Source organism: Phasianus colchicus, chromosome 30 (genome assembly GCF_987193195.1).
Source record: "Phasianus colchicus chromosome 30, bPhaCol1.hap1.1, whole genome shotgun sequence".
NCBI lineage: Eukaryota > Metazoa > Chordata > Aves > Galliformes > Phasianidae > Phasianus > Phasianus colchicus.
Window position 1 is genome coordinate 1,045,619 of NC_143465.1, and position 24,768 is coordinate 1,070,386.

General features: G+C 58.1%; 2 protein-coding genes across 7 annotated transcripts; one reads left to right on the forward strand and one right to left on the reverse strand.

Annotated features, from left to right (window-relative positions):
* Positions 1 to 1,720: 1,720 nt before the first annotated feature.
* BOLA1 (bolA family member 1) lies at positions 1,721 to 7,273 on the reverse strand. Of its 4 annotated transcripts, none has more exons than XM_031609158.2 (2): positions 7,205 to 7,273; positions 1,721 to 3,169 (listed from the first exon to the last, which is right to left on the reverse strand). In XM_031609158.2, exon 2 carries the CDS (start codon positions 3,162 to 3,164, stop codon positions 2,781 to 2,783), a length of 384 nt encoding a protein of 127 aa, XP_031465018.1. In that variant the 5' UTR covers positions 3,165 to 3,169; positions 7,205 to 7,273; the 3' UTR covers positions 1,721 to 2,780. The 4 variants fall into 4 exon arrangements, with proteins under 4 accessions (XP_031465018.1, XP_031465017.1, XP_031465016.1 ...); XM_031609157.2 differs by having other exon boundaries at positions 7,202 to 7,272; XM_031609156.2 differs by having other exon boundaries at positions 7,173 to 7,257.
* A 5,474-nt stretch (positions 7,274 to 12,747) lies between these two features.
* LOC116241893 (COUP transcription factor 2-like) lies at positions 12,748 to 24,210 on the forward strand. Of its 3 annotated transcripts, XM_090127038.1 has the most exons (4): positions 12,967 to 13,054; positions 17,342 to 17,491; positions 19,928 to 20,455; positions 23,895 to 24,210. In XM_090127038.1, exons 2-4 carry the CDS (start codon positions 17,392 to 17,394, stop codon positions 24,158 to 24,160), a joined length of 894 nt encoding a protein of 297 aa, XP_089983164.1. In that variant the 5' UTR covers positions 12,967 to 13,054; positions 17,342 to 17,391; the 3' UTR covers positions 24,161 to 24,210. The 3 variants fall into 3 exon arrangements, with proteins under 3 accessions (XP_089983163.1, XP_089983164.1, XP_089983165.1); XM_090127037.1 differs by lacking the exon at positions 17,342 to 17,491 and having other exon boundaries at positions 12,748 to 13,054; XM_090127039.1 differs by lacking the exon at positions 12,967 to 13,054 and having other exon boundaries at positions 16,156 to 17,491.
* Positions 24,211 to 24,768: the final 558 nt, after the last annotated feature.

Consider the following 24,768-nt stretch of genomic DNA (forward strand, 5'->3'; position numbering starts at 1 on the left):
GGGGGGCGAGGGGGGTGCACCACATTTTGGGTTGCTCAGTGCATTGGGGTGCATGCAAAATTGGGGTGCACGACCCCCCCCCCCTTGGTGGCACCGTATGTTGGGGTGCACGGAGCAGCGGGGTTGCATGGGGGGGTGGGGGGAGGCACACAACACCGTGCGGTGTAACAACCTTGAAGGTGAGAAGCTGCTGGGGGGAGGAGGGGGGTGTGGAGGGGGGGCTGGGGGTGAATGTGGTGCCCACCCCCCCCCCCACACACCTTTCCTGCTTTGGGGGGGGGGGGGGGGGAAGGGAGGGGGCTGTGCATGGGGCTGCAGCCTCCCCCTCCCCCCTCCCCCGGCTGTGAGCCCCATAGCAGCAGATAGGGGGGGTGGGGGGGGGGACACAACGGGGTCACCCCCTCCTGACCCCCCCCCGCCCCCCCCCCCAATAGTTCCTTTATTTTTCTTTCAATGATTTTCCTTTTGCTGCAGCGGGGGGAGCGGAGGGGGGGGCACCTAAAACCCAAATCCCTCCCCCCCCCCTCCCCCCCAAGTCAGCCCCCAAACCCTCAAAACCAGCATTGGTTTGCAAAGCACAAATACAGCGCTGGGACGTTCCCCCCCCCTCCCTCCTTATAACCCCCCCTGACCCCATAACCCCACACCCTATAACCCACTATGGGGGCATGTAGGGGCGGGGGGTCCCAGCGCTGTGCCCCCCCCTCCCCCCCCACCCCCCCGAGGCTCAGTCCCAGCGCAGGACGGGAGCTGAGCTCTATGCAAACAGCACTTTGCAGCCCCCCCCCCCCCCAGAACGCGAGCAGCCCCTCCCTCCGTCCGTCCGTCTGTCCGTCCCCCCCCCCTTCCTTTAGCCCCCCCCCCCCTCCGCCTCGGTGTCGCTGGTCCGTGAGGAGCGCGTCCGTAGTTCTGTCCGTGCGCAGTCGTGCCGTGCTGTAGTTTTTAGATGTTTGTAAAGAATTAAAAAATGACACACAGAAAAAAAGGGAAAATGTCCCCAGCCCCGGGTCTGCCCCCATCCATCACCCCATATCTGCCCCATATCTGCCCCATATCTGCCCCATATCTACCCCATATCCATCTGCCCCCATACATCACCCCATATCTGTCCCAAATCCATCGATCTGCCCCCATATATCACCCCATATCTGCCCCATATCCATCTGCCCCATACATCACCTCATATCTGCCCCATTTCCATCTATCTGCCCCCATATATCACCCCATATCTGCCCCAATATCCATCTGTCCACATACCTCACCCCATATCTGCCCCATTATGCATCTGCCCCCATACCTCACCCCATATCTGCCCCATATCTGCCCCATATCTGCCCCATATCCATCTGCCCCCATCCATCACCCCATATCTGCCCCATATCCATCTGCCCCCATCCATCACCCCATATCTGCCCCATATCCATCTGCCCCCATCCATCACCCCATATCTGCCCCATATCTACCCCACATCCATCTGCCCCCATCCATCACCCCATATCTACCCCATATCTGCCCCATATCCATCGATCTGCCCCCATCCATCACCCCAAATCTGCCCTCACATCTGTCCCAAAAGACCCCAAATCCCCCAATTCTGCTGCAGTGGCTACAGTGACGCAGCACATATTGCGATGACGCAGCATTTATTACGACTCAGAATATATCGCGACGGCACAGCAGCTATCGCAACGATGCGTCTGTCGCAATGACACCACATCCATCAGCATGACGCAGTGTCTGTCACGATGACACAGCATTTATTCAAGTGACACAGCAGCTGTCATGACACTGCATTTATCACGATGACGCAGCATTTATTGCAATGACACAGCGTTTATCGCAATGACGCAGCATTTATCACAATGTAGTGATATCGTGATGATGGCATTTATCACAATGACACAGTGTTTGTCACAGTGACACTGCATTTATCGCAATAACGCAGCATTTATCACGATGTCACAGCATCTGATGTGATGACAATGCATTTATCACAATGACGCAGCATCTGCCACGATGACATGGCAGCTATCGTGACACTGCAGCATCTGTCGCCAACACACCGCATCTATCACGATTCACACCTATCATGAAGACATTGCATCTATCATGACACTGCAGCACCTATCACAATGACGGTGCATCTATATTGACACTGCAACAGCTATCACGATGACACATCTATCGTGACACTGCAGCACTATCACAACACAGCATCTACCGTGACACTGCTGCACCTATCGCGACGACAGTGCATTTATCGTGATGCTGCTGCACCTATTGTGATGACACAGCGTTTATCGTGACACTGCAGCACCTATCGCGATGACACTGCATCTATCATGACAGTGCTGCACATATCATGATGACACTGCATCCATCGTGACACTGCAGCACCTATTGTGATGGCACAGCATCTATCGTGACACTGCTGCACATATCATGATGACACTGCATCTATTGTGACACTGCTGCACCTATCACGATGACACAGCATCTATCGTGACACTGCTGCATATATCACGATGACACTGCATCTATCATGACACTACAGCATCTATCGTGACGACACTGCATCTATTGTGACACTGCTGCACCTATTGCGATGACAGTGCATCTATCATGACACTGCAGCAGCACCTATCGCGACAACACTGCATCTATCGCGACAACACTGCATCTATCGCGACACTGCTGCACCTATCGCGATGACAGTGCATCTATCATGACGCTGCAGCACCTATCGCGACGACACTGCGTCTATCGCGACACCGCAGCACCTATCGCGGCGCCGCGGCGTCCCCCTCAGCCTCGCGCTTCTCCCGCTTGGACCCCCCCATGCACGGGGGCGGCTGGGGCAGCCGGGGGTCCTCCTCCCACTGCTGGGGGGTGCGGGCGACGATGCTGAGCGCGTGCAGCGGCCCCTGCAGCTCGGAGCACAGCACGGCGTGCACCAGGCGGTGCCGTTGAATGGGGCTGAGCCCCTCGAAGCGTCCGCTGACCACCAGGAGCCCGAAGTGCGTCTCGGCGCCGGGGGGGCCGCCGTGGCGGGGGGAGTGGTCCTCCAGGTGGAGGTGGGTGGGCTGCAGGGCTGCCGTCAGCTTGGAGAGGATGGCGCGGGCGATGGGGCCGGACGGCAGCGCTGAGAGGGGCGGGGGCGGCATCGGGGCTGAGAAGGGAGGGGGGGTCAGAAAGGGATGGGGGTGAGGGGGGGTGGGTGGTTGGGAGCTGGGAAAGGGGTCGGGGGGTGGGGTTCTTCTGAGGGATTGGACGCTATAAATGGGGTATGGGGGGTTATGGGGTCGGGAGGTTCAGGAGGGGCTGCAGGATCAGAGCTCGTTTATAGGGTGGGGTATGCAGTTATATAGAGAGGGTTTATGGGGTGGGGAGGTTTTGGGGGGATTCTGAGGGACTGGACCCTATAAATGGGAGTATGGGGTGTGTGGGGTGGGGAGGTTCAGGAGGGGCTGCAGGATCAGACCTCGTTTATAGGGGTGGGGGTATACAGTTGTATAGAGAGGGTTTATGGGGTGGTATGGAGGGTTTTGTTGGGGTTCTGAGACAACAAACCCTATAAATGGGGGTATGGGGGGTTGACGGGGGGAGGAGGTTGGGGGGAAGGGGGGATGTAGGATCAGACGTCGTTTATGGGGTGGGGTATGCAGTAATATAGTGGGGGTATATGGGGTGGGGAGGTTTTGGGGGGGGTTCTGAGGGACCAGATCCTAATAACGGGGTATGGGGGGGTGTGGGGTAGGGAGGTTCAGGAGGGGCTGCGGGATCAGAGCTCATTTATGGGGGGGGGTTATACAGTTATACAGTGGGGGTAGATGGGGTGGGGAGGTTTTGGGGGGGGTTCTGAGGGACTGGACCCTATAAATGGGGGTATGGGGGGGTAAGGGGTAGGGAGGTTCAGGAGGGGCTGCAGGATTGGACTTCGTTTATGGGGGGGTATGCAGTTATATAGAGAGGGTTTATGGGGTGGGGAGGTTTTGGGGGGATTCTGAGGGACCGGACCCTATAAATGGGAGTATGGGGTGTGTGGGGTGGGGAGGTTCAGGAGGGGCTGCAGGATCAGAGCTCGTTTATAGGGGTGGGGTATGCAGTTATATAGTGGGGGTATATGGGGCGGTATGGATGGGGGTATGGGGAGTTAAGGGGTGGGGAAGTTGGGGGGGAAGGGAGGGGGGATGCAGGGTCAGACGTCATTTATGGGGTGGCATATGCAGTTATATAGTGGGGGTATATGGGGGGGGAGGTTTTGGGGGAATTCTGAGGGATTGGACGCTATAAATGGGGTATGGGGGGTTATGGGGTGGGGAGGTTCAGGAGGGGCTGCAGGACCAGAGCTCGTTTATGGGGGGGGTATGCAGTTATACAGTGAGGGCATATGGGGTGGGAAGGTTTTGGGGGGGGGGGTTCTGAGGGACCAGATGATAAAAAGGAGGATATGGGGGGGTATGCAGTGATATAGTGTGGATTTTTGGGGTGGGGAGGTTTTGGGGGGGTTCCGAGGGACCGGACCCTATAAATGGGAGTATGGGGTGTGTGGGGTGGGGAGGTTCAGGAGGGGCTGCAGGATCAGACCTTGTTTATGGGGGGGTTATACTGTTACACAGTGGGGGTAGATGGGGTGGGGAGGTTTTGGGGGGGGTTCTGAGGGACCGGACCCTATAAATGGGAGTATGGGGTGTGTGGGGTGGGGAGGTTCAGGAGGGGCTGCAGGATCAGAGCTCGTTTATAGGGGTGGGGTATGCAGTTATATAGTGGGGGTATATGGGGCGGTATGGATGGGGGTATGGGGAGTTAAGGGGTGGGGAAGTTGGGGGGGAAGGGAGGGGGGATGCAGGGTCAGACGTCATTTATGGGGTGGCATATGCAGTTATACAGTGGGGTTATATGGGGGGGGAGGTTTTGGGGGAATTCTGAGGGATTGGACCCTATAAATGGGGTATGGGGGGTTATGGGGTGGGGAGGTTCAGGAGGGGCTGCAGGATCAGAGCTCATTTATGGGGGGGGCATGCAGTTATATAGTAAGGGCATATGGGGTGGGGAGGTTTTGGGGGGGGTTCCGAGGGACCGGACCCTATAAATGGGAGTATGGGGGGTGTGGGGTGGGGAGGTTCAGGAGGGGCTGCAGGACCAGAGCTCGTTTATAGGGGGGGGTATGCAGTTATATAGAGAGGGTTTATGGGGTGGTATGGAGGGTTTTGTTGGGTTTCTGAGACAACAAACCTATAAATGGGGGTATGGGGGGTTGACGGGGGGAGGAGGTTGGGGGGGAGGGGGGATGTAGGATCAGACGTTGTTTATGGGGTGGGGTATGCAGTAATATAGTGGGGGTATATGGGGGGGGGAGGTTTTGGGGGGGTTCTGAGGGACCAGATCCTAATAACGGGGTATGGGGGGGTGTGGGGTAGGGAGGTTCAGGAGGGGCTGCGGGATCAGAGCTCATTTATGGGGGGGGGGTTATACAGTTATACAGTGGGGGTAGATGGGGTGGGGAGGTTTTGGGGGGGGTTCTGAGGGACTGGACCCTATAAATGGGGGTATGGGGGGGTAAGGGGTAGGGAGGTTCAGGAGGGGCTGCAGGATTGGACTTCGTTTATGGGGGGGTATGCAGTCATATAGTGTGGATGTATGGAGGGGGGGGGGGAGATTTTGGGGGGTTCTGAGGGACCGGACCCTATAAATGGGAGTATGGGGTGTGTGGGGTGGGGAGGTTCAGGAGGGGCTGCAGGATCAGAGCTCGTTTATAGGGGTGGGGTATGCAGTTATATAGTGGGGGTATATGGGGCGGTATGGATGGGGGTATGGGGAGTTAAGGGGTGGGGAAGTTGGGGGGGAAGGGAGGGGGGATGCAGGGTCAGACGTCATTTATGGGGTGGCATATGCAGTTATACAGTGGGGTTATATGGGGGGGGAGGTTTTGGGGGAATTCTGAGGGATTGGACCCTATAAATGGGGTATGGGGGGTTATGGGGTGGGGAGGTTCAGGAGGGGCTGCAGGATCAGAGCTCATTTATGGGGGGGGCATGCAGTTATATAGTAAGGGCATATGGGGTGGGGAGGTTTTGGGGGGGGTTCCGAGGGACCGGACCCTATAAATGGGAGTATGGGGGGTGTGGGGTGGGGAGGTTCAGGAGGGGCTGCAGGACCAGAGCTCGTTTATAGGGGGGGGTATGCAGTTATATAGAGAGGGTTTATGGGGTGGTATGGAGGGTTTTGTTGGGTTTCTGAGACAACAAACCTATAAATGGGGGTATGGGGGGTTGACGGGGGGAGGAGGTTGGGGGGGAGGGGGGATGTAGGATCAGACGTTGTTTATGGGGTGGGGTATGCAGTAATATAGTGGGGGTATATGGGGGGGGGAGGTTTTGGGGGGGTTCTGAGGGACCAGATCCTAATAACGGGGTATGGGGGGGTGTGGGGTAGGGAGGTTCAGGAGGGGCTGCGGGATCAGAGCTCATTTATGGGGGGGGGGTTATACAGTTATACAGTGGGGGTAGATGGGGTGGGGAGGTTTTGGGGGGGGTTCTGAGGGACTGGACCCTATAAATGGGGGTATGGGGGGGTAAGGGGTAGGGAGGTTCAGGAGGGGCTGCAGGATTGGACTTCGTTTATGGGGGGGTATGCAGTCATATAGTGTGGATGTATGGAGGGGGGGGGGAGATTTTGGGGGGTTCTGAGGGACCGGACCCTATAAATGGGAGTATGGGGTGTGTGGGGTGGGGAGGTTCAGGAGGGGCTGCAGGATCAGACCTTGTTTATGGGGGGGTTATACAGTTACACAGTGGGGGTAGATGGGGTGGGGAGGTTTTGGGGGAGGTTCTGAGGGACTGGACCCTATAAATGGGGTACGGGGGGGGTATGGAGGGTTATGGGAGGGGGGGCTCTGAGGACTTGGCCCAGATCTGTTCCCCCAGAGCCCCACCCAAACCCCCGCTACACCAGCCCCCCTCCCCCCCCAGCATCTGCCCCCCCCAGACCCCCCGATGCTGCACCTCCCCCGGACCCCTCCACGACCCCATCCCTCAAACCTCCCCCCCATAACAATCCAACCCAATATTCCCGTCTATAGGGTCCGGACCCTCGGAGCCCCCCCCAAGCCCCCCTGTGCCCCCATCCACCCCCACACCGCCCCCTCAGCCCCCCCCCCATATAGGACCCACCCCCAACCCACCGCACTGGGTGCCCTCACCACCCTTCGCGGCAATCGCGCTGCGCCGCGGGGCACGATGGGAAATGAAGTCCCACCGCCCACTTCCGCTCCGTCACGTGGTCCCGGCGGAACTACAACTCCCAGCGGCCCCCGCGGCACCGGATCCAACAAAGCGGGCGGAATGGGGAGGGGGGTTCCGACGGGGGTGGCAGCGTTACCCACGGGTGGGGGGGCAACGGGGCTGTCACGGGGGATGTGACACGGCGGGGCTGTGACACCAGTAGGGGGTGACACGAGTGGGAGTGTGAAACGAGTGGGGCGTGACACCAAGCTGCACCATGGAGTGGAGCAGCCCCATAAAGCCCCCACCCCAGAAATGCCCCCCGCCCCATAAATCCCCCCAACCACACCGACCTGAGCGCGGCTCTTGCTGCCGGCAGCTGAAAGCCCATGAATTTGACCTAAAAGGAGTTCGGGGGGGATTTATGGTGCGTCCCCACCCCCCAACCCTGCTGGGAATGCAGAGTTTATGAGCAATCAGAGAAAGCTCTGATTTAGGGCCGCCTGTGCCCCAGCTCTCCTGTCCCTGTCCCCAGCCCCGTCCTTGTCCCCTTGCCCTATGGGGCTGTGTCCCATGACCCCCATCCCCGTCCCTCTCCTCATCCCTTGGCCCCACCCCGTGTCTCCATCCCCTGATCCCATTGAGGTCCTTATTTTTGCCCCATTTCCCCCTCTTATAATCTACCTAGACTCCAGCAAAGCCTTTGACACTGTGTCCCACAGCATTCTCCTGCAGAAGCTGGCAGCCCGTGGCTTGGACGGGTGCAACTTGGCTGGGTAGGGAACTGATGGTGGTGAATGGAGTTAAACCCAGCTGGTGACCGGTTAGGAGTGGAGTTCCCCTGGGGTCGGTGCTGGGTCCCGTCCTGTTTAATATCGTTGTTGATGAGCTGGAAGAGGGCACTGGGTGCACCCTCAGTACGTTTGCAGATACACCAAGCTGGCTGGAAGCGTCGATCTGCCTGGGGGTAGCGAGGCCCTGCAGAGGGATCTGGACAGGCTGGAGAGCTGGGCTGAAGCCAACGGGATGAGATTCAACCAGGCCAAGTGCCGGGTCCTGCAATTTGGCCACAGCAACCCCAGGCAGCGCTACAGGCTTGGGGCAGAGTGGCTGGAAGACTGTAGAGGAAATGGAGCTGGGGGTGTTGATTGATGCTGGGCTGAACACGAGCCAGCAATGTGCCCAGGTGGCCAAGAAGACCAATGGCATCCTGGCTGGTATCAGAAATAGCGTGACCAGCAGGAACAGGGAAATAATCGTCCCCCTGTACTCAGCACTGGTGAGGCTGCACCTCGAGTGCTGTGTCCAGTTTCGGGCCCCTCGCTGTAAGAAAGAAGGGCAACTAAGCTGGTGAGGGGACTGGAGCACAATGGGGTCCTATGAGGAGCAGCTGAGGGAGCTGGGGTTGTTCAGTGCGGAGGAGAGGAGGCTCAGGGCAGACCTTATTGCTGTCTATAACCACCTGAAGGGAGGTTGTGGTGAGCTGAGGGTCAGCCTCTTCTCTCGTGTGACAGTGAGAGGAGTGGAGGGAATGGCTTTGAGCTGCACCAGGGATGGTTCAGGCTGGACGTTAGGAAATACTGCTTGTCTGAAAGGGTGGTCAGGCGCTGCAATGGGCTGCACAGAATCACAGAATCACAGAATCACAGAATCGTAGGCGTTGGAAGGGACCTCCAGAGATCACCGAGTCCAACCCCCTGCCAAAGCAGTTCCCTACACCAGGTCACACAGGTAGGCGTCCAGGCGGGTCTGGAACATCTCCAGAGAAGGAGACTCCACCACCTCCCTGGGCAGCCTGTTCCAGTGCTCCGTCACCCTCACCGTAAAGAAGTTCTTGCGCACATTGGTGCGGAACTTCCTATGCTCCAGCTTCTGGCCATTTCCCCTTGTCCTGTCTCCACACACTGCTGAAAACAATCTGGCCTCGCCACTTTGCCCCCCACACCTCAGATATTTATAGACCTGGATCAGGTCCCCTCTCAGCCTTCTCTTCTCAAGGCTAAACAGACCCAGATCACTCAGCCTTTCCTCATAGGGGAGATGCTCCAGGCCCTTCACCATCTTTGTGGCTCTCCGCTGGACTCTTTCCAAGAGATCCCTGTCTTTTTTGTACTGAGGAGCCCAGAACTGGACACAGCACTCCAGATGAGGCCTTACCAGGGCAGAGTAGAGGGGGAGGATCACCTCCCTCGACCTGCTGGCCACGCTCTTTTTAATGCACCCCAGAATGCCATTGGCCTTTTTGGCCACAAGGGCACACTGCTGGCTCATGGCCGACCTGTCGTCCACCAGGACACCCAGGTCCCTCTCCGCAGAGCTCCTCTCCAGCAGCTCATCCCCCAACCTGTACCGGTGCATGCGATTATTCCTCCCTAGGTGCAAGACTCTACGCTTGCTTTCGTTAAACCTCACCTGGTTTCTTACTGCCCAGCTCTCCAGCCTGTCCAGGTCTCGCTGAATGGCAGCACAGCCTTCGGGTGTGTCAGCCAATCCTCCCAACTTCGTATCAGCAAACTTGCTGAGGGTGGCCACTATTCCCTCATCAAGGTCATTGATGAATGACAGAGAGGTGGTGGAGTCACCAAGCCTGGAGGTGTCCAAGGAACATCCTATTACTTCTCAGCTCCTTTATTTCTAGTCCGTTAGTCCTTGTACATGCATACATATCACTGTTGTGGCTCTTAATTATAAGGAGACATAGCTTTGAGGGTTGGACTAGATGATGAGGGTTGGACTAAATTATCTCTAGAGTTCCCTTTCAGCCCCTACCATTCTGTGATTCTGTGATTCTGTGATTCTGTGATTCTGTGAACTTTTGGATGTTGTGCTGAGGGACGTGGTTTAGTGAGAACCATTGGTGATGGGTGGATGGTTGGACTGGATGATCCTGTGGGTCTTTTCCAACCTCAGTGATTCTATGATGATTCCTGATACTCTCTCCCCTATAGGAATGTGACCCTGGGCTCTCTGTCCCCTGTCCCCATCTCCATCCCCTGTTCCTAACCGCTGTCCCTGTTCCCATCCCCACACCCGTCCCTATTATTTTTCCTCTCCCTGTCCCCATCCTGGTCCCCTCTCTCCCATAGGGATGTAGCCCCAGTATCTCTGACTCTATTCCCATCCCTATCGCCTTTCCTGTCACAATTCTTGTCCCTGTCCCCATCCCTGTCCCCATCCCTGTCCCCGTTCCCTCTGTCCCCATGCTATTCCCCGGCATGGGGATGAGGCCCTGGACTCCACGTCCCCTGTCTTCAACCCTGTCCCTATTTCTGGCCCCATCCCTGTCCCTATTTCTGCCCCCTGTCCCCATGCTCTGTCCCCACTCCCCGTCCCTATTGGTGTCCCTGTCCCTGTTCCCTTTCCGCCAAGCTCCGCCCACTTCGCTCAGGCCCCGCCCCCCACCAACTCCCTTACAGCCCGCGACACGCCCCTCATCTCGCCACGCCCCCTCCCTCCTGCTGATTGGTGGGCGCCTGGTGACGTCACGAAAAGCCCCTCCCCCTTATGACCATATATAGTTCGGCGATCCTTATATGGGCATGTGGGGGCGGGGCTTAAGCTCGACAGGCCCGCACGTGGGCACGCGCAGCGGGGGACACGCTGACGGGTTTGCACGAGCGTGTGCACACGCAGGTTCGTGTGAACCCGTTTTTCCACATGCACGCGCATGGGGGGGAGGTCCGCGCACACGTCCATGCACGCGCACGTGCACACAGATATTTACACACGTGTGCACGTCCGTGTGCAAAGATCGGTGCACGCAGACATGCATGCGCGTGTGCCCTTGCACTCACACACACACGTGTCCACGCACGCACTCGTGCACGCCTCACCACCCTCCTGGAGCCCACTGCACGCTCACACACACTCGTGCACACGCAGGAACCCATGCACCCACACGTGTCCTCGCACCCTCCCGGTGTGCACTGCACACTCACATCGCTGCACACGCACACCGTGCAGACCTCCACCCACGCGTGGATTCGCACACACCGAGCAAACGGACAGACGGACACCGGGACCCCGCGTGGGGCAGCTCCGGGTCCGGCAGAGCCTCAGGAGGAAGGGCGGCTCCGGGTCTCCATCGGAACCCCCCCGCCCCAACCCAACCCCGGGGAGCTGCCCCCGGAGCCGCTCCCCCCCAGGCGACCCTCGGGGAGGAGAATTTACTTTTCTCTCTCCTCCTCCTCCGGCTCTCCGTCCCCATCCCTCCGTCCGCACCGCACTCCTCCTCCCGTCCCCTCCTCCCGCCCCGTCCCCTCCCCGCGTCTCCCGTTCAGTTCCTCCCTTCCCCACCCTTCCCCTCCGAAGCCCCGTTTCTCCATCCCGGGTCTCCTTCCTCCTTCCCGGTTGCTCCAGCCCTTCTCCATCGCGGAGCTCCACTCCTCCATCCCGCATTCCCTCCATCCCCATCCTCTTCTCCCCTTTCCCATCCCGCAGTTCCCCGTTCTCCAACTCGGGCTCCTATTTCCAGCCCGGAGCTCCCGATTCCCATTCCCGGTCTTCCCTTCTCCCACTTCGGACCTCCCCGACCCCCATTCCCCGTTTCCCCCTCTCCCACCCTAAAGCTCCGGATCCCCATTCCCGGTGCCCTCTTCTCCCACCCGGGCTCTCCCCGTTCCCTATTCCCGGTGCTGCTATCCTCTCCCATCCCAAATCTCCCCTCGTTCAGTCCCCTTGCTCCCCTCTCCCATCCCGGAGTTCCCTTCTTCCATCTCACTTCTCCCTCCCACCCCGGAGCTCCTTTTCCATCCCCGATATCCAGTTCTCAATTCCCGGTGCCCCTCTTTCACCCCAAACCTCCCTTCCTTCCGTCCCATCTTTTCCCGTTCCCTATTACGGAGCTCCCTTCTCCCATCCCGGCTCTCTCCTTTTCTCCACCCCGGAGCTCTCTCCCCATCCCCTATAACCCGATTCCCATTCCCTGTGCCCCCCTCTCCTACCCCGGCTCTCCCCGTTCCCTATTCCCGGTGCTATCCTCTCCCACCCCAAATCCCCCCTTCTCCCACCCCGTTGTCCCCCGTTGCTCCTTTCCCCCGCCCCGCCCCCAGTTCCCCCCTTTCCCACCCTAAATCTCCCCTCTCCCATCCCGGAGCTCTTTCCCCATCCCGCCTCTCCCCTTTCCTCCATTCCCATCCCCTATCGTCCCTCTCCCACCCCAAACCTCCCCTCTTTCCACCCGGCTCTCCCCGTTCCCCATTCCAGGTGCCCCCCACTCCCATCCCGCTGCCCCTCATTGCTCCTCTCCCCCATTCCCACCCCCAGCTCCCCCCTCTCCCACCCCAAACCTCCCCTCTTTCCATCCCGGCTCTTCCCATTCCTTATTCCCGGAGCTCCCTTTTCCCACATCCCCCTTCTCCCCCACCCCAAATCTCCTCTTCCTCCATCCCAAACCTTTTTCTCTCCGCCCCCCGACTCTCCCCTACTACCACCCCCACCCCACGCAGCTCCCCTTATTGCCCTCTCCTCCATCCTCACCCCACACCTTTCTCCCCACTCCCCCCCCCCCCCCACATTCCCCGCTATGGCTCTGACCGCCGGTCCGTGGCCGGATCCCACTCAACCCCCCCCGGACGTTCCAAAAACGTCGGACAAAGGGGTTCCGGGGGTGGGGGGCGGTGAGTGCGTGGTGTGCGGGGATCGGGCGAGCGGACGGCACTACGGGCAACGAACGTGCGAGGGCTGCAAGAGCTTCTTCAAACGTTCCGTGCGTCGCAACCTGCGGTACAGCTGCAGGGGGGGCCGCGATTGCCCCGTGGATCAGCCCCACCGCAACCAGTGCCAGTACTGCCGGCTGCGCAAGTGTCTGCGGGTGGGGATGCGCCGGGAAGGTGCGGGGGGGGGGGATGGGAAAGGGGTGTGGGATGGGGGGTCGTGGGGGGTCGTGGGGGGCAACGGGGGTGTGGGGAAGGTGAGGAGGCATGGAGGAGTAAGGGGGGGTATGGGGAAGGTGAGGGGTGGGGGGGCGTGGGGGGCAAGGGGGGCATGGGGTAAGGTGAGGAGGCGTGGGGGGGAAGGGGGGGTATGGGGAAGGGGTGTGGGATGGGGGGGCGTGGGGGGCAAAGGGGGTGTGGGTAAGGTGAGGAGGCATGGAGGGGGAAGGGGGGGTATGGGGAAGGGGTGTGGGATGGAGGGGTGGTGGGGGGTCGTGGGGGGCAAGGGGGGTGTGGGGAAGGTGGGGAGGCATGGTGGAGTAAGGGGGGGTATGGGGAAGGGGTGTGGGATGGGGAGGCATGGGGGGCAAGGGGGGTGTGGGTAAGGTGAGGAGGCATGGAGGGGTAAGGGGGGGTATGGGGAAGGTGAGGGGTGGGGGGGCGTGGGGGGGTATGGGGGGGTGTGGGGAAGGTGAGGAGGCATGGAGGGGTAAGGGGAGGTATGGGGAAGGGGTGTGGGATGGGGGGGCGTGGGGGGCAAGCGGGGTGTGGGGAAGGTGAGGAGGCATGGTGGAGTAAGGGGGGGTATGGGGAAGGGGTGTGGGATGGGGGGGTAAGGGGGGGGGTATGGGGAAGGTGAGGGGTGGGGGGGCATGTTGGGGTAAGGGGGGTATGGGGGAGGGGTGTGGGGATGGGGGGGTGTGGGGGGATGAAGAGGGTATGGGGAAGATGAGGGGTGAGGGGGCATGGAGAGGAAAGGGGGGTATGGGGAAGGTGTGTGGGATTGGGGGGTGGGGGGGGTAAGGGGGGATATGGGGAAGGTGAGGGGTGGGGGGGCATAGGGAGGTAAGGGGGTATGGTGAAGGTGAAGGGTAAGGGGGCATGGAGGGGAAAGGGGGGTATGGGGAAGGGGTGTGGGATGGGGGGGTGTGGGGGGATGAAGAGGGTATGGGGAAGGTGAAGGGTAAGGGGGCATGGAGGGAAAGGGGGGTATGGGGAAGATGTGTGGGATTGGGGGGGTGGGGGGAGTATGGGGGGTATGGGAAAAGTGTGAGGTGGGGGGGCATGGAGAGGAAAGGGGGTATGGAGAACGTGTGTGGGATTAGGGGGTGGGGGGGGTAAGGGGGGATATGGGGAAGGTGAGGGGTGGGGGGGCATGGGGGGGTAAGGGGGTTATGGGGAAGGAGTGTGGGATAAGGGGTTGTGGGGGGGTTAGGGGGGGTGGGAGAGGTGCAGGGTGGGGGGACATGGGGGGGTTAAGGTGGGGTATGGAGAAGGTGAGGTGGGGGAGTGAATAAGGGGGAAAGAGAAGGTGGGCTATGGGGTAATGAGGGGCACAAGGAGGGGGGGATGTGGGGTAATGGGGTAAGGGGGGGGCAAAGGGAGGGGGGTATGGGGTGATTGGGGGCATAAGAACGGTGGGACTGGGGGAAATGTGCAGGGAAAAAAAGGGGGAGATGTGGGGAAATGGGGGGAGTGGTGGAAAGGGGAGGGGAAGGAAAAAGGGGAAAGTGATGGGAAGTGAAAGGGGAAGGGGGAAGGGGGAAGAGCAAAGGGAAAAAAACTCCTCGTTCCTTTTCCCCCCTTCCCACCTCTTGTCCCCTTCGTTCCCCAATCCCCGACCCCATTGCTATAGGGCAATATCCCCAAATGGGGCAGAATCCCGATCCCAAACCCGCCCCCAGTGTCCCCCCCCCCCCTTCCAACTCTGAGCTCTGTGGGGTCGACGTGGGGCAGAGAGGGGACGTGGGTGCAGGAAAGCAGGAAGGATTGGGAACACAACCCCTAAAAGAGGAGGAATTTGGTTTTGGGGGGCGGAGGGGGAGTTAATGGGGGAAATGGGGGAACTGAGGAAAAATGGGGGAATTGAGAGAAATAGGGGAAATTGGGGGAATTGGCGGAAATTGGGGTGTGGGGGGAAAGGGGGAAAACAGTGGGAATTGGGGGAAATGGGGGGAAGTGGGAGAAATGGGGGACGGGGGGGATTGGGAGAAATGGGGGGAAATGGGGGAACTGGGAGAAATTGTGGGATGGGGAGAAGTGTGTGAATTGGGGGAGATTGGGGGAAATGGGGGAACTGGGAGAAACTGGGGGTGAGAGGGTTGGGACTCTGGGGTTTGAGCTCTTTAGGATTTGGGATCATTGGGATTTGAACGCTTTCTTTGGGTTTTGGGGTGACTGAGGTTGGGGCTCTTTGGGGATTTGGGATTTTTGGTGTTTGGACTCTTTAGGGTTTGGGGTCATTGGGGTTTGAGCTCCCTCTTTGTATTTGAGGTTGTTGGGATTTGGGCTCTTTCTTTGGGGTCGTTTGGGCTCTTTAGGGTTTGGGACTGAAGTCTTTGGGGTTTGGGCTCTTTGGGGTTGTTGGGGTTTGGAGTCGCTGGGTTTGGAGTTTTTGGGGTTTAGGCACTTTCTTTAGGATTTGGGGTCATTGGGATTTGAACTCTTCCTTTGAGTTTTGGGGTGACTGAGGTTGGGGCTCTTTGGGGATTTGGGATTTTTGGTGTTTGGACTCTTTAGGGCTTGGGGTCATTGGGGTTTGAGCTCCCTCTTTGTATTTGAGGTTGTTGGGATTTGGGCTCTTTCTTTGGGGTCGTTTGGGCTCTTTAGGGTTTGGGACTGAAGTCTTTGGGGTTTGGGCTCTTTCTTTGGGGTTGTTGGGGTTTGGGGTCGCTGGGTTTGAAGTTTTTGGGGTTTAGGCACTTTCTTTAGGATTTGGGGTCATTGGGATTTGAACTTTTCCTTTGGGTTTTGGGGTGACTGAGGTTGGGGCTCTTTGGGGATTTGGGATTTTTGGTGTTTGGACTCTTTAGGGTTTGGGGTCATTGGGGTTTGAGCTCCCTCTTTGTATTTGAGGTTGTTGGGATTTGGGCTCTTTCTTTGGGGTCGTTTGGGCTCTTTAGGGTTTGGGACTGAAGTCTTTGGGGTTTGGGCTCTTTGGGGTTGTTGGGGTTTGGAGTCGCTGGGTTTGGAGTTTTTGGGGTTTAGGCACTTTCTTTAGGATTTGGGGTCATTGGGATTTGAACTCTTCCTTTGAGTTTTGGGGTGACTGAGGTTGGGGCTCTTTGGGGATTTGGGATTTTTGGTGTTTGGACTCTTTAGGGCTTGGGGTCATTGGGGTTTGAGCTCCCTCTTTGTATTTGAGGTTGTTGGGATTTGGGCTCTTTCTTTGGGGTCGTTTGGGCTCTTTAGGGTTTGGGACTGAAGTCTTTGGGGTTTGGGCTCTTTCTTTGGGGTTGTTGGGGTTTGGGGTCGCTGGGTTTGAAGTTTTTGGGGTTTAGGCACTTTCTTTAGGATTTGGGGTCATTGGGATTTGAACTTTTCCTTTGGGTTTTGGGGTGACTGAGGTTGGGGCTCTTTGGGGATTTGGGATTTTTGGTGTTTGGACTCTTTAGGGCTTGGGGTCATTGGGGTTTGAGCTCCCTCTTTGTATTTGAGGTTGTTGGGATTTGGGCTCTTTCTTTGGGGTCGTTTGGGCTCTTTAGGGTTTGGGACTGAAGTCTTTGGGGTTTGGGCTCTTTGGGGTTGTTGGGGTTTGGAGTCGCTGGGTTTGGAGTTTTTGGGGTTTAGGCACTTTCTTTAGGATTTGGGGTCACTTGAATTTGAACCCTTTGGAGAGTCTCTTTGGGGTCATTGGGGTTTGGGCTCTTTGGGGTTTGGAGTCATTGGGTTTGGGGTCATTGGTGTATAGGTACTTTTTTAGGATTTGGGATCACTGGGGTTTGAGCTGTTTCTTTGGAGTTTAGGGACATTGGGGTTTAGGTTCTTTCTTTGGGGTTCAGTTTTGGGGTCATTAAGGTTTAGGGTTGTTGGGGTTGGAGCACTTTTGTTGGGGTTTGGGGTTGTTTGGTTTCTTTCTTTGGGGTTTGGGCATTTGGGGGGGGTCTTTGGGTTTGGACTCCTTGGGGTTGCGATTGGCATCGTTGGGGTTTGGGCTCCTTCTTTGGGGTCTGAACTCTTTCTTTGGGGTTTGGGGTTGTTGGAGTTTGGATTTGGGCTTTTTAGGGCTTGGACTCTTTGGGGCTTGGGGTCATTGGGATTTGAGCTCTTTCTTTGGGGCTTGGGGTCTTTTTTTAGGGCTTCAGGGTGACTGAGGCTTTGGCTCTTTCTTTGGGGTTTGGATTTGGGGTCACTGGGGCCTTAGTCCCCACATGGTGCCAGCGGCATTGGGATGGATGGGGGTTGTTTGGGGCTGTGCAGTGTTGGGCACTTATTCCATATGGGATTTTGTCTTCATTTTTTCAGGGTCAGGGCACCCGTCCCCCTTTGTGCCACTGCAGCAGCCTGATCCCTAAATGAGCTCAAACCCGACCCCAATTCTTTATTCCCCCCAGCAAAAAAATGGACAAAAATTGACTGCAAAGAGGATTTGGGATCTTTGGTGCTGCAGTGCGGGTATGGGGTGACACCAAAAGGCTCAGGGTTTGCTGGTGCTGCAGTGGGGATTTGGGGTGATGCACAGGGGATTTGGGGTTGTTATTGATACAATGGGGATTTGGGGTGATGCAAAGGGGATTTGGGGTTGTTATTGATGCAAAGGGGATTTGGGGTTGTTACTGATGCAGTGGGGATTTGGGGTGATGCAAAGGGGATTTGGGGTTGTTATTGATACAATGGGGATTTGGGGTTGTTATTGATACAGTGGGGATTTGGGGTGATGCAAAGGGGATTCGGGGTTGTTATTGATGCAATGGGGATTTGGGGTGATGCAGACGGGATTTAGGATTTTTGGTGCCGCAGTGGGAATTGGGGTGCTGGCAGGTCTGCAGTGGGGCAGGTGGAGGTGAACATAAGGGTTATCCCAAATGCTGGATGGCATCGGGGCTGCCAGGCAGCGTTAGGATAAGCCTGGGGATGAGCTTACTGCCCTCCTGACCCCACAGTGGGGGGTGGTGGGGGGTGACAAGGAGATGCGGTGACCCCCATTGGGGTTTGAATTGGGGTTTGAATCCAATACAACAAAAACCCCAGAGGGTGGAGGGGGGGGATGGAAGGATTCTCCTGTGCACCCCCCCATTGACTGCTGTCACTTTGGGGGGAACCCCCCCCCACTGCTGTCACCTCGGGGACCCCATTAGCACAGCACCTTTACAAGAAGGAGGGGGGGGACCCCAAATGCTGTGTGTGGGTTTCTGGCACCCCCCAGGGCTCCCTGCATGCACTGTGCCCCCCCTGCAGCCTCTGGTGCCCCGTCCCATCACTGCACCCCATCCTTTTCTGCCTCCCGTTCCCCTTGCTACACCCCATTTCCCACCAGCACACTCCATTTTTTTCCAGAACCCCCATTCCCATTGCTGCATCCTATTGCCATCAATGCATCCCATTCTTTTCCACACTCCAAATTATCACTGCACCCCGTTCCCATCACTGCACCCCATTCCTATCAGCGCATCCCATTCCCATCGTTCCGCCCCATTCCCATCACTGCACCCCATTCCCATCTTTTCACCTCGTTCCCATTGCTCCACCTCGCTCCCGTCACCTCACCCCATCCCATTGGTACACTCCATTCCTTTCTTTTCACCCCATTCCCATTGTCCCACCTTATTCCCCTTCCTCCACCCCATTTCCATCGTTCTACCCCGCTCCCATCACCGCCCCACATCCCATCCCATTGGTGATCCCCATTCCCATTGTTCCACCCCATACATACCATTGGAGCACCCCATTCCTCTTTTCACCCCATTCCCATTGGTGCACCCCATTCCTTTCTTTTCACCCCATTCCTCTCTCCTCATCCCATTCCCATTGTTCCACCCCATACCATTGGAGCACCCCATTCCTCCCTTTTCACCCTATTCCCATTGGTGCACCCCATTCCTTTCTTTTCACCCCATTCCTCTCTCCTCATCCCATTCCCATTGTTCCACCCCATACCATTGGCGCACCCCATTCCTCCCTTTTCACCCCATTCCCATTGGTGCACCCCATTCCCCCCTTCTCACCCCATCCCATTGGAGCACCCCATTCCCATTGCTCCACCTCATCCCATTGGAGCACCCCATTCCCTTCTTTTCACCTCATTCCCATTGCTCCACCTCATCCCATTGGAGCACCCCATTCCCTTCTTTTCACCTCATTCCCATTGCTCCACCTCATCCCATTGGTGCACCCCATTCCTCTCTCTTCACCCCATCCCATTGGAGCTCCCCATTCCTCCGTTTTCACCCCATTCCCATTGGTGCACCCCATTCCTCTCTCTTCATCCCATTCCCATTGCTCCACCTCATCCCATTGGTGCTCTCCATTCCTTTCTTTATCCTATTCCCATTGCTCCACCTCATCCCATTGCTCCACCTCATCCCATTGGTGCACCCCATTCCTCTCTCTTCATCCCATCCCATTGCTCCACCTCATCCCACTGGTGCATCCCATTCCCATTGGCTCACCCCATTCCTCCCTTCTCACCCCATCCCATTGGAGCACCCCATTCCTCCCTTTTCACCCCATTCCCATTGGTGCACCCTATTCCCATTGGAGCACCCCATTCCTATTGGTGCACCCCATCCCATTGGAGCACCCCATTCCCTTCTTTTCACCTCATTCCCATTGCTCCACCTCATCCCATCGGCGCACCCCATTCCTCCCTTTTCACCCTATTCCCATTGGTGCACCCCATTCCCCCCTTCTCACCCCATCCCATTGGCACACCCCGTTCCCCCCTTCTCACCCCATCCCATTGGTGCACCCCATTCCCATTGCTCATCCCCCACACCTCACCCCTATCTCCCCACCCCAGTCCCCATCACCCCATTTCCCATTACCACACCCCCACTTTCCCCCACCCCGAGGTTCTCAGCCCCCCCGGCACTGACCCCTCTCCCCCCACAGCGGTGCAGCGGGGCCGCACGGCTCCCACTCCGAGCAGCACGGTTCTGTACCCCCCGACCCCGGGGGATCCATCCGGCGCTCCCGGCTCCCTGAGCACCTTCATCTCTCTTCTGCTTCGTGCCGAGCCTTACCCCCCGACCCGCTGCAGCACCCAATGCCTGCAACCCGGCGGCGTGCCGGGCATCGACAGCGTCTGCGAGCTGGCCGCCCGCCTCCTGTTCAGCGCCATCGAATGGGCCAAAGGCATCCCGTTCTTCCCGGATTTGCAGCTCTCGGACCAGGTCGCCTTGCTGCGCGTGGGTTGGAGCGAGCTGTTCGTGCTGAACGCGGCTCAGTGCTCCATGCCGCTCCACGCCGCGCCGCTGCTGGCCGCCGCCGGGCTGCACGCTGCGCCCATGGCTGCGGAGCGCGTCGTCGCCTTCATGGATCACATCCGAGTCCTGCAGGAGCAGGTGGAGAGGCTGAAGGTGCTGCACGTGGATGCGGCCGAATACGCCTGCCTGAAGGCCGTCGCGCTCTTCTCGCCAGGTTAGGGTCAGCGGGTGGGGGGTCGGGGTGGGGGGTAGGGATGGGTGTGCTGGGAATGAATGGGAGGGGAGGGAATGAGTGGGAGGGGAGAGAATGAATAGGAGGGGAGGGAATGAGTGGGAGGGGAGAAAGACGGTGGGGTGAAATGGAAAGGGTGGGGCTTAATAGGGTGAGGCTAAGGGGAGTGGGAGTAATGGAGCTGGGAAGGACTGAGTGGGGAGTGAACGAAGGAATGGGTGGGGCGTGAACGAAGGAATGGGTGGGGCGTGAACGAAGGAATGGGCTGGGAGAGAGAGGGCGGGGTGAAATGGAAAGGGTGGGATTTAATAGGGTGGGGCTAAGGGGAATGGGAGTAATGAGACAGGGAATGAACGGGTGGGAATGAATGAAGGAATGGGTGGGGGAGAGAGGGTGGGGTGAAATGGAAAGGGTGGGGCTTGATAGGGTGGGGGTTCAATGGGGTTGGGGCTAAGGGGAGCGGGAGTAATGGAGCTGAGAAGGGATGGGTGGGGAGTGAATGAAGGGATGGGTGGGGAGTGAATGAAGGGATGGGCTGGGAGAGAGAGGGCAGGGTGAAATGGAAAGGGTGGGATTTAATAGGGTGGGGCTAAAGGGAATGGGAGTAATGAGACAGGGAATGAACAGGTGGGGAATGAATTAAGGAATGGGTGGGGAATGAATGAAGGAGTGGGTGGGGAATGAATGGGATGGGTGGGGAGTGAATGAAAGAATGGGTGGGGGAGAGGGGGTGCGGTGAAATGGAAAGGGTGGGGCTTAAATAGGGTGGGGGTTCAATGGGGTTGGGGCTAAGGGGAGTGGGAGTAATGAGACTGGGAATGAATGGGTGGGGAATGACTGAAGGAATGGGTGGGGAATGAATGGATGGGCTGGGAGAAAGTGGGCGGGGCTAAATGGAGTGGGTGGGGCTTAATAGGGTGGGGATTAATGGGGTAAATGGGGCTGAATGGGGTGGGGATTAATGGGGAGGGGCTCAATGGGGTGGATGGGGATTAATGGGGTGGGGCTCAATTGAGTGGGTGGGACTCAATGGGGTGGTTGGGGATTAATGGGGTGGTTGGGGATTAATGGAATGGGGATTAATGGGGTGGCTGGGGATTAATGGGGTGGATGGGGATTAATGGGGTGGGGCTCAATGGAGTGGAGGGATTAATGAGATGGAACTCAGTGGGGTGGGGGGATTAATGGGGTGGGGATTAATAGAGTGGGTGGGACTCAATGGGGTGGGGCTTAATGGGGAGGGACTCAATGGGGTGGATAGGGATTAACAGGGAGTGGGGATTAATGAAGGCAGTGGGACTCAATGGAGTGGGGATTAATGGGGTAGATAGGGAATAATGGGGTGGATGGGGCTTAATGGGGTGGGGCTCAATGGAGTGGGTGGGACTCAATGGGGTGGTTGGGGATTAATGGGGTGGTTGGGGATTAATGGGGTGGGGCTCAATAGAGTGGGTGGGATTCAATGGGGTGGAGGTTAATGAGGTGGGGTGATCAATGGGGTGGTTAGGGTTTAATGGAGTGGGCCTTAATGGGGTGGATGGGTCTCCATGGGGTGGGGTTCAATGGGATGCGGATTAATGGGGTGGGAATTAATAGAATGGAGCTCAATTGGGAGGGGTTGAATGGGGTGGAATGGGAATATTGGGGCGGGGCTGAATGGGGCGGGGCTTAATGGGGTGGATGGGGATTAATGGGGTGGGGCTCAATGGAGTGGGGGGACTCAATGGGGTGGAGGTTAATGAGGTGGGGGGATTAATGGGGTGGTTGGGGCTGAATGAGGTGGGGATTAATGGGGTGGGGATTAATGGGACGGAACTCAGTGGGGTGGGCTGAATGGGGATTAATGGGATGGAGCTCAATAGAGTGGGTGGGATTCAATGGGGTGGAGGTTAATGAGGTGGGGTGATCAATGGGGTGGTTGGGGTTTAATGGAGAGGGGCTCAATGGGGCGGGGCTGAATGGGATGGGGCTTAATGGGGTGGATGGGGATTAATGGGGTGGGGCTCAATGGAGTGGGGGGACTCAATGGGGTGGAGGTTAATGAGGTGGGGGGATTAATGGGGTGGTTGGGGCTGAATGAGGTGGGGATTAATGGGGTGGGGATTAATGGGACGGAACTCAGTGGGGTGGGCTGAATGGGGATTAATGGGATGGAGCTCAATAGAGTGGGTGGGATTCAATGGGGTGGAGGTTAATGAGGTGGGGTGATCAATGGGGTGGTTGGGGTTTAATGGAGAGGGGCTCAATGGGGCGGGGCTGAATGGGATGGGGATTAATGGGGTGGATGGGGAATAATGGAGTGGGGCTCAATGGAGTAGGTGGGACTCAATGGGGAGGAGATTAATGAGGTGGGGGGATTAATGGGGTGGTTGGGGCTGAATGGGGTGGGGATTAATGGGACGGATCTCAATGGGGTGGGGTTGAATGGGGTAGATGGGGATTAATGGGATGGAGCTCAATGGAGTGGGTGGGATTCAATAGGGTGGAGGTTAATGAGTTGGGGTGATCAATGGGGTGGTTGGGGCTGAATGGGGTGGGGCTGAATGGGGTGGGGCTGAATGGGGTGGATGGGGATTAATGGGGTGGGAATTAATAGAATGGAGCTCAATGGGTCGGGGCTGAATGGGGTGGAATGGGAATATTGGGGCGGGGCTGAATGGGGCGGGGCTGAATGGGGCGGATGGGGCTTAATGGGGTGGGGCTCAATGGAGTGGGTGGGACTCAATGGAGTGGAGGTTAATGAGGTGGGGGGATTAATGAGGTGGTTGGGGCTCAATGGGGTGGTTGGGGCTCATTGGGGCAGGACTGAATGGGGCGGGACCCAGTGGGGTGGGGCTGAATGGGGTGGGTGGGGCTGAATGGGGTGAGGCTCAATGGAGTGGGGGGATTAATGAGATGGAACTCAATGGGGTGGGGGGATTAATGGGGTGGGGATTAATAGAGTGGGTGGGACTCAATGGGATGGGGCTCAATGGGGTGGGTGGGGCTGAATGGGGTGGTTGGGACTCAATGGGGTGGAGGTTAATGAGGTGGGGAGATTAATGGGGTGGTTGGGGGCTCAATGGAGCGGGGCTGGATGGGGTGGGGACCCAATGGGGCAGGGCTGAATGGGGCGGGGATTAATGGGGTGGAATTCCATGGGGGTGAGGCTTAATGGGGTGGGTGGGGCTTAATGGGGTGGTGATTAATGAGGTGGGGCTCAATGGGGTGGGGCTAACAGATGCTGTGCCCTGGTCCCCCCCCTTCCCAGCAGCTGCAGAGCTCCGCGCCTCAGTTTCCCCCCCCAAGCACAGCAGAAGGAAAATCCCCATTTCCCACCGCTTCCCCCTCCCCCCCACCCCAAACCCAACGGCAATGGGACAAAAAAACGGGCACGGGGGAGGGGATGGGGGGTGGAAATCCTAACAAGGCGACCCCGCAGACGCTTCGGGGCTGTCGGAACCGGGCCAGGTGGAAGCCGTGCAGGAGCGATCGCAGCGTGCGTTGGAGGAATACGAGCTCGGCCGGCAGCCCGGGCGCTTCGGGCGGCTGCTGCTCCGTCTGCCGGCGCTGCGCCGCGTCTCCTCCGCCGTCATCGAGCAGCTCTTCTTCGTCCGCCTGGTGGGCAAAACCCCCATCGAGACCCTCATCCGAGACATGCTGCTCTCCGGGGCGGCTTTCTGCTGGCCCTACGGCCCGATGCAGTGATGGGGGGATCGTGGGGGGTGGTGCGGAGTTGTGGCTTTCAGGGAGTTGGGGCTGGGATTTGGGGGGGGGGGGGTTGGGGGAGGTCTAATGGCCCTGCGGGCAGAGGGACAGGTGTGGATTATTTATAAAATCAAATAAATCCTTTATTGTGTCCTCGCTGCTCTCCCTCCGTACACGTGCTGTTATTAACGGCCCCATCTCCCGTCCCAGTGCAGCCCCATCCTGTCCCAGTGCAGCCCCATCCTTCTCAGGGCAGCCCCCTTCTAACCCCACTATGACCCCACTATGACCCATTGCAGCCCCCACTGAGGTCCCAGTGCAGCCCCATCCTCCAAAGCAGCCCTCTTCTGATCCATTATGCCCCCTTATGATCCCATTGCAGCCTTCAGTGCAGCCCAAGTACGGCCCCATCCTCCCCAGTGCAGCCCCCTTCTGGTCCCAGTATGCCCCCAGTATCATCCCATTGCAGCCTCCAGTACAGCCCAAGCACAGCTCCATCCTCCCCAGTTCAGCCCCCTTCTGATCCCAGCATGTCTGCAGTATGATCCCATTGCAGCCCCCGGCGTGGTCCCAGTACAACACCCTTCTGATCCCAGTATGCCCCGAGT

Excerpts from the sequence above, each read along its gene's own strand:
- LOC116241893 (XM_090127037.1), top strand. The coding sequence starts at position 12,748 with ATGGCTCTGACCGCCGGTCCGTGGCCGGATCCCACTCAACCCCCCCCG. Across the intron at positions 13,055-19,927 it reads GGTGGGGATGCGCCGGGAAG|CGGTGCAGCGGGGCCGCACG; the intron begins GTGCGGGGGGGG and ends CTCCCCCCACAG. Across the intron at positions 20,456-23,894 it reads CGTCGCGCTCTTCTCGCCAG|ACGCTTCGGGGCTGTCGGAA; the intron begins GTTAGGGTCAGC and ends GCGACCCCGCAG.
- BOLA1 (XM_031609158.2), bottom strand. The coding sequence starts at position 3,164 with ATGCCGCCCCCGCCCCTCTCAGCGCTGCCGTCCGGCCCCATCGCCCGC.